At 39.7% G+C, this 8,165-nt stretch overlaps 1 protein-coding gene across 1 annotated transcript; it reads right to left on the bottom strand.

The window, feature by feature from the left end:
* Positions 1 to 3,789: 3,789 nt before the first annotated feature.
* Positions 3,790 to 7,399, bottom strand: iqcg (IQ motif containing G). Its single transcript, XM_047597802.1, has 10 exons — positions 7,269 to 7,399; positions 6,804 to 6,933; positions 6,634 to 6,668; positions 6,456 to 6,557; positions 6,178 to 6,262; positions 5,899 to 6,048; positions 5,729 to 5,803; positions 4,436 to 4,567; positions 4,264 to 4,353; positions 3,790 to 4,134 (listed from the first exon to the last, which is right to left on the bottom strand). Exons 2-10 carry the CDS (start codon positions 6,930 to 6,932, stop codon positions 4,021 to 4,023), a joined length of 912 nt encoding a protein of 303 aa, XP_047453758.1. The 5' UTR covers position 6,933; positions 7,269 to 7,399; the 3' UTR covers positions 3,790 to 4,020.
* Between the last annotated feature and the right edge of the window lie 766 nt (positions 7,400 to 8,165).

Raw genomic sequence — 8,165 nt, forward strand, 5'->3', positions numbered from 1 at the left:
CCACCCGTACCGACATTTATAAAGGACTGCAGGCTGTTCCTAAAATGAACGCAACACTATGTTAAAATGGAAGTAGGACTGTGTATCATATTCATAAATAAAACCCACCCGTACCGACATTTATAAAGGACTGCAGGCTGAGTTTCATATATGGTTGTTTCATATTAAACCCATTCTTGTTTTCACTCGTGATGCAGTCAGTAGCATACTTACTGGGGTTTCAGAAACCCTGACCGAGGCGTGCCAAGTTTCCATCACCAGCGGTTAAATACCCTATATTCCAACTCTCTATTTCAATTTCCCTTCTGCTTTTTTTTGTTTTTCTGCTACTGTCTATATTTCAGCTATATCTATCTGAAAGCACACTTAACTTTTGACCTTTAGCCTTTAGTCTCACTCTCAGGTCGGACATTTCACAGCAGATATTCAGTGACAGTATTCTCTAATGAGTTTTCATTTTGATATTCACATATTTCCCTGGTTCTTGTTTCAGATTACAGTAACTTCCAGTGAGTTGTGTTTTCATATTGCATCCAAATGAAGAGGCGGACTTCTCTTAATTCTGGTTCATAAATGTGTCACTGGTATTCATCATCCTGCTGACCTGGAACTACATAAATTGACTAAGATCTATCTATCTATCTATCTATCTATCTATCTATCTATCTATCTATCTATCTATCTATCTATCTATCTATCTATCTATCTGACGTCTTCATTTTGCCATCATTACATCTGCAGCCGAAAGTGAGTGGGCTTAACCACAAACAACTAGCTTGCATTTTTTTCATCCCCCCACCTCCTCCTTTTGAAGCTCCTGTTGAAAACAAGTAACGGTAAACAAATGAGTAATGACACTTGAAAAAAACAAAGTTTATTAAGATTTGTTTCAATTCATCGATCATATTACAGTTTAACATCCAGCAGCCCTTCGCGTTGACAACAACAGCTGACAGTCAGGTTTTTGTTTATTTACATATTTATTTTGCCCTTTTCAAAAAGTGTGATGCAATGATATCATGTGTTACAATTACAGCGGTGGGTGTAGTATTGAAAGCAAACGTCACTCCAATCTAAAGAGAAACCTCTGAACTCGCCGTGATGGAAACCCCTAAATTAAAGTGCGCATGCTCACTCAAGCCCACAGTTGTTTTTCTTCTTGAAACCTTTAAAAGTCTGTGTCAGCCGATGCGAGGGGACACTTTCACGAGAGCGGGCTCGGAGGCACATTAAGATGGACAGCTCCGATCCTCTGACGCTGTCTCCTTGCAACGATTTTACAAAGAAGAACGAGAGGACGCCCTTCAATCAGGTGAGATTCATCAAAAATGCGCTTCACGTGAGAAAAGATATTTAAGTATGTCTGTCGTTTAATTTTTAAATTAGCTTTTATAGAATACATATACATATATTGTAAAAAATAAATAATTTAAAAAAGTAAAAAAAAAATATATATATATAGACTGTGAAATTCATATTTAAAAAAAACAGCTTGGCTCGGCGGTAAGTGTTCAACCTACAACACAGCTTCCATTCACCGCATTTCCGCATTGCTTTCTAACGAACGAAGAAAGAAAAATCCCCAAACTGGCATAAAAGAGAAAACAGGAAAAATCAGCCCTGAGCTGGCTTGAGCTGCCCTGAGCCGCCTTTTGCTCACCCAAGAAGAAACCCCCCGAGAAGAAACCCACTCACATAGTATTTGTGTGGTTTCTCCCACCAGGTGATGGCCTTTAAAGTCTCCAGCATGCAGCGAATCATTCACATGGTGCATAGAGTAGCTCGGAAGAGCTGCATCAGAGCCTGCCAGCTCTTCTGCCTCCCCTTAGACTGTCGGATGTGTGAAAAAGCCTTGTGCTGCTCAGGTAAGATGCAGAGGTATCACATACTTGTTATTGCCCGAGAAACATGCATGGATCCTTGGGTGCATGGTCTGTTTGTCATGAGTAAAACTATACCTCCATCTCTCCATTTATCTCTATACAGCTCAGAGTGAACAGTCCAAGGAGGACAAAAACACAGCAGGTAACTTTTATTTAAACTTTATTTGTGTGTTTTTTTCCCTTTCTCCTGTTTGGGGTTAATACTCAACCGATCTCTATATTTAAACACATTTAGCCTTTCCACTACACACGTTCTCCGTGTATTTGTTCCCTAAATGAACCAGTTTTTGCATCAAAGTCATTTAGAGCACTTACACCAAGTTTTTCATGCGTAACAGTTTAAATGTTTGCCACGATATAGGCAGCATTCAGCCTGACCCAGCAGTGCTCACCGCTGGAAGTCATTTTGACATACACCATATATTGCAAATGATAAACTGTAACAATGTTACATTATTTTCAGTATTTTTTTACGTCGCATTTATACGCCGGAAGTAATTTGGCACACGGGGCACAAAGTAAACTAAAAAGCTGGACTCGTCGTTGCCTGTTGCGTCACTCTGGAACAGCAGCTTCCCATTCTCATGTTCTCTTTTCCCCTTTCTCATAAACAGTGGCGCTACGTAGTCCGCCGTCGACCATTCTGATCCTCAACATCAGCAACTCAACCCTAGTCGACTGCGTCATCGGAAACGAGGCGTACCTATCCGCTGTGGCCGAACATCAGCCTCTGATGCGGAAGTCTGAGCACCACATGCACGGTGGGTAACAAACTACAGAATATGTCGTCAAGCCTCCTCTTACGCTACGTGTATAAGTACTGTGTACTTATGCCACGCCACAGCCTTCGGGTTGTACTCAAACATCTAACTTGCTCTTGTTCTACAGATCAGGTGGGTTGCAGCTGCAGCTGTGGGCATGAGGGGGAAACACAGGCCACTCCTCCTCCTCCTCCTCCCCCTCCTCCTCCCTCGGCAGAGCATCTGAACATCAGCATCCACAGCTCCCAGCTCAACTGTGTCATCATCGGAGACAACAACTACATGCACTCTGAGCAGAGCCAGCCATTGGTTTGACACGCGTCGGCTACACAACACCGTGGTCATCCTGGCCACGATCACAACCATTCTATTTATTTCACATTATATTACTGGTATTCGGGGCTGTACATAAGTTTCTTGTTGATTTGTTTGCTCGTTTTTAATGTTTTATCAATATTTTTTTTTGTGTGTGTCGTAAATGTCAGATAACATAAAACGTGCTATTGATATTTGCTAGTAACACGGCAAATATCCACAAGACGAAGCGAGAGCACGCCTAAGTGAGCCAGCTACTGCTGCAATGACTCAATTTCTCATTCAGACTCTGGTCTCAGTTTTTTGACTTGACTTGAAACTACCTAACATTGTAAGCGCTGTAGAAGTTCCAGTGTGCTCCGAGAGACGTCACCTTCCCAAAGCGTTTTCCTAAAATAACTCAATTCAGTCAAAGTGTTTCCTGTTTTGCAATGCCGGGTCTTCTGCCAGACATGAAGGCTACTGCCAGACGTCACGGAGCAGCTGGGATTTTTGCCACGCTGACTTTCTAATCACTCATCTCTCTCCCTAGCTGGATGGGAGACTTTTTTATTTCATTTATGCTGCATACTGTGAGGTTGCATGGACAGATACTGTGTGTCTGTGACTGAAAACTCTATCATCTGTCGTGATAAAGGCTCAGGTTAATATGTATGGCCTATGGTCACTAATAGTTGACTACTTTGTAGTGTCTAATGCTGGAAGTCACTATGATTTCTTGCGTTATTTTTGTTTGCTATTGTTTGAGCTAAAAAAAAAATGACTGTATGATCTTTCTATTCACGGCATGCTGTAGTAAAACAAGAAATGTGAGAACTTTTTGTACCTGCTGATGTGTTTATACAATAAGTGATGCTCTTGAAATGTTGTATGAAATATTTTATGAAATATTGTATGCGCTGAATTCGATTTTTGACTTCGTTGTGCCATTTTGTTACAAGTTGGAAATGACATGGATGGAAAAAAAATATGTTTTCACAGTTTTAAATAAATATTTATTGTTCATTTTAAATTACTGCATATGCATAGTGTTAATGTCCAGAAGTCTTGTATAAGAAAAGTTATTTCTTCTTCTTCTTTTTGTCCTTCTTCTTCTTGCCTTTTTTGTCATCCTCTGCTCTTTTGAAAGGGCCGAGGCCTTTGCGGACCATGCAGCCTCTCCACCATGCCTGCAGCTGCACGGAGCGGGGGCCACAAACAGGGATCAGTGCACAGCAATAACACAGCAACGCGCCGTTAGTTAAAAAGATGGCGAAATGCGTTAGTAAGGCTCATGGATCTGTGCTCTGATTGGACGTGGTTACCTTGGTAGCAGCTGTGGCCTCTGCCTGCTGTTGCCGCAGTTTCTCCTGCTCTTCTCTATCCTCGATCACCAACAGCTCCATCTCCCTGAACTGAAATCATCAGCTAGTTAACATTCATCTACTGGCGAGCTGATCAGCACCAGCAGCTGCTTCCGCACTGCGGGCCGCTCACCTTTCGCCTCATCTCCATCAGCCTGTCGGAGTTCAGCGCTCTTTCGTTGCACACGCTGTTGAGGCGGTGCTGCTTCTCCTTTAGCATCTGATCTGTGCGCTGCTGCCACTCTCGCAGCTGCTGCTGCAGCTCCTGGTCAACGAAACAAAATTAATGGCACAAGAGTACAAAGGTTAGCTGCATTACAAAAGTTGACTTGAAACGTAAAAGCACACTAATAATGAATATCTGCCAGGTAACCGAGGTCAACTAATAAGGCCTGAGCCAACTACTGTAACTGATTACACAAAGATGAATGATTTAAATGGTACACCAGTTAATGATATTGCTATTATATTATTTATTAATTTATTTTATTTTTTACACCGTACTTTCTACTGCGGGTTCAGTAATCTGTTAAATACATTGGCTCCCAAACATGTTCTTAACTGTATACGTAAATATTCAGTCTTACCGTTTCTATGACATGCAGCCTGGAAAGACTATTATTATTATTAATATTATTGTTATTATTTATCTCATCTACTGACAAGCTGATCGCATGTCTTCTATGAGGAACTGATTCTGTGGTCGTGCATTAATTCATGCATGGTCATTACAAATCAACATTTTTATTTCTTCAGAAAAGTTCCCTTGCAGAAATCATAACTACTTTGAGGAAGATGTAACACCCTTTAAATGTAATCAGAGTATTATTAAAGTGACCCCATCTGCAAAGATGTCACCTAATACTGGACTCAATAACCTTCAACCTCAGTTAAAGCTGGGCCTGTATCTATGACACTTGTAAGAATAAATAAAGTAAGGTTACAAAGTGCTTTGGAGGGTGTGATCGCTAATTCTATCTAATTTTATCTATTTATCTCCTTGTTGCAGAAAAAAAAATGTCACATGACATTCAAGCCGCTACCAAAGTTGGATTAAATATTAGAAATGCAGACTATAGTGATTATAACATCACGGTAGAAGATATATAGCAGAGTAGCTGTAAAACATACCTCTAGAGCCTCTAGAGCCTTCTTAAAGCAAAATTATGAATAGTAAAGAAATTTTATTTTTTATATTTCCAAATGCAAAATTTCACTTTTAGATATAGACGTTGATGAACTAATTTAAATCCAACCTTACAGTGACCTCTAGTGGCACACAGCTTTCACACAGGGTGCCGCTTCAATACAGGAAGTGGATTAAATCAAATGCACAGATGCTGAAAACACTCACCTTAAACTGCAGTAAAAACAGGAGAATCTATTACATAACAGTTGGCACCCATTGTGATGTTGCTGTACCAACCTCATGCTGATTTTGCAAGAATTTCATGGCCACTTCATGACATCTCATCTCATCTTTCAGCTTTTTCTGCAGCATCTAAAAGAGAGGGAGACATCAGAGTGTGTGACTTATACAACAATAAACAGTGGAATCTAAAGTGTGGCACTGGGTAGACAGAAGAGACAGACTACCTCCAGCTGCTCCTCCAGCAGCTTCTCAGCCTTGGAAGTCTCTGTTTGTATCTGGCTGCTTTTTACAGTTGACTTTCCCTCCTTAGTTTCCTTTTTCTGCTTGGCCTTGGACAGCTGATTACTCAGTTGTCCATGCAGCATGGACATTTCCTGAGAGGGAGGAAGCACTGGAAGTGTTTGACTCCAATAATGAGCACGGCTGTTCGTCTTTTAAGGGTTAGTTCTCCTAAATGAGCAGATTCTCAGACAGTTTTGGCTTTTGGATCTGATCTTTCTAACCTTGAGTTTCTCAGTTTTCTGTTGAAGCTCCTCTTTTTGTCTCTGTAGAGCCTGTCGTCTCTCATCCAGTGCTTTCTGTGCCTCTCTGTGTGGGTAGAGACTTATATAACTGATAAATTACAGACTTTCCCCTTTTGTTTCCCCAATTTTTGACCCGTCTTTTCTTTAAACACACTCCTCAGCTCAGAAATCCTCTAAAATGTTGCCTAAACAGGCATTCTTATTAAATAAATTTAAGTTGGGATTATTCCTATTACTGTAAATGATTTCAGTATTACTCCTCCTGCTGCTCATCGGCCACGGCCTGCAACAGAGAGCTGAAACTCTGCTTCTCCGCCAGCTCCAAATGCAGCTTGGACATCTGCTGCGAGATGTATTGACTGCAAACAAAGAGACATAGTCAGAATAAAAGTTAATGTCATGTACCGTTTTCTGTCTGTTCAGGTGCTTACTCACCAATCTTGTACGGCCTTGGTCAGTCTGACTCTCTCCTAGGGTCAACACATTACATTTGTCAATACATTTGTGTCGGTTATTTAAGAGAGTGGTGGAAAAACATTCACATCAAGGCCAGATCAGAGTAGGAGATGTTTGAGTATGAGGGAGATAAAACACTGGGAAGTCACCTGTACAGCTCCTGCTCCTTGCATCCTGCTCCTCTGCACTGTCAGGGTATGTCCCAGGATGTCCAGCTGGTGTGAACAGTCCTCCACTACCGCTGCAAGTATGAGACTCTGAGCCCGGGATAAAGACATCCTAAAGGGAAAAAATATCGGACAAAAAGAGCGTTTAATGTTTAATGTAGACATATACATTTAATGAGACGTATTTCTCTTAAGGTTATCAACGGTTCGCGAGGCAAAGTAAACAAATAAATAAATAAATGAATAAATAAGTAAAAACAGACTCATGTCATGTGTCAGTAGTTCATCGGCGTGTCATCTTGACAGAAACAACACGACTGTTTTTGTCGCATTTAAGCATTTGCAAACTAAAATAGCACACGTGCAATGGTGCTTGTTTAGCTAGCTACTAGCTAACTTTACCTTTCAGGTCAGGAAATGAAAAAAAAACGATAAAGAGTCACTTACGTTTGTTGAGATTACTGTTAAACGACAGCTTATTCTTAGAAAGAAACTATTTCAGTTTCTGAATGTCTAAAACACACGCTGACTCCTACTTCCGGTAAGCGGACAGTTTATGTGTCACCATAGCAACGGGACGCAAAACGTTCAGTAATAACGGGACACGGTGTGTTCTAAATATAACTATAATATATACTACTATAAATACACTAGACTTAAACTTAGACAGACACATGCACATAAAAGTAAACACTCAGAAAGATAAAATAAAATAAGATTAAAATAAAATATAATAAAATAAAATAAAGATAAAAACAGTGTAATCAAAAACAAATACAGAATCAGCATTATAAATAAATGTACAAAAGTAGTTGGTAAAATGATGTTTTAGTATATTATATATTTTAGTGTATTTTATCCTTGTCAGAGGTCTTATCTTATCTTATCTTATCTTATCTTATCTTATCTTATCTTATCTTATCTTATCTTATCTAAGAAAAAACACAAATTAAATTTATCCTTTAAAAATATTCCTGAAAACACAACACCAACAACATGTATAAGTTTCAAAGATGTAAGTTTTCACAAATGCATGCAGGGAGAAGGGTTGTGAACACCACTGTGTCTGTCTGTGTCTGTTATGTAACTAGTTACAGCCTTTTTTCACAGTATGGTAGTCACATTTATTCATCTATACACAGTAGATACACCTGGTTTTACTTACTTTAAATATGAGCATTGTATGTGCGTCATTGACAAGAGATTGGCTGCCTTTCTGTTGTATTTGAAATATTCAAGTTTTCGTATTTAGTGCATAGGATTATCCTTCTGCTTATTAGTATAACATGCACACACAACATGTTGAATCCCATGGAACTGTAACCAAGTATACTATTATAATAC

This window comes from Mugil cephalus, chromosome 11 (genome assembly GCF_022458985.1).
Source record: "Mugil cephalus isolate CIBA_MC_2020 chromosome 11, CIBA_Mcephalus_1.1, whole genome shotgun sequence".
Lineage (NCBI taxonomy): Eukaryota > Metazoa > Chordata > Actinopteri > Mugiliformes > Mugilidae > Mugil > Mugil cephalus.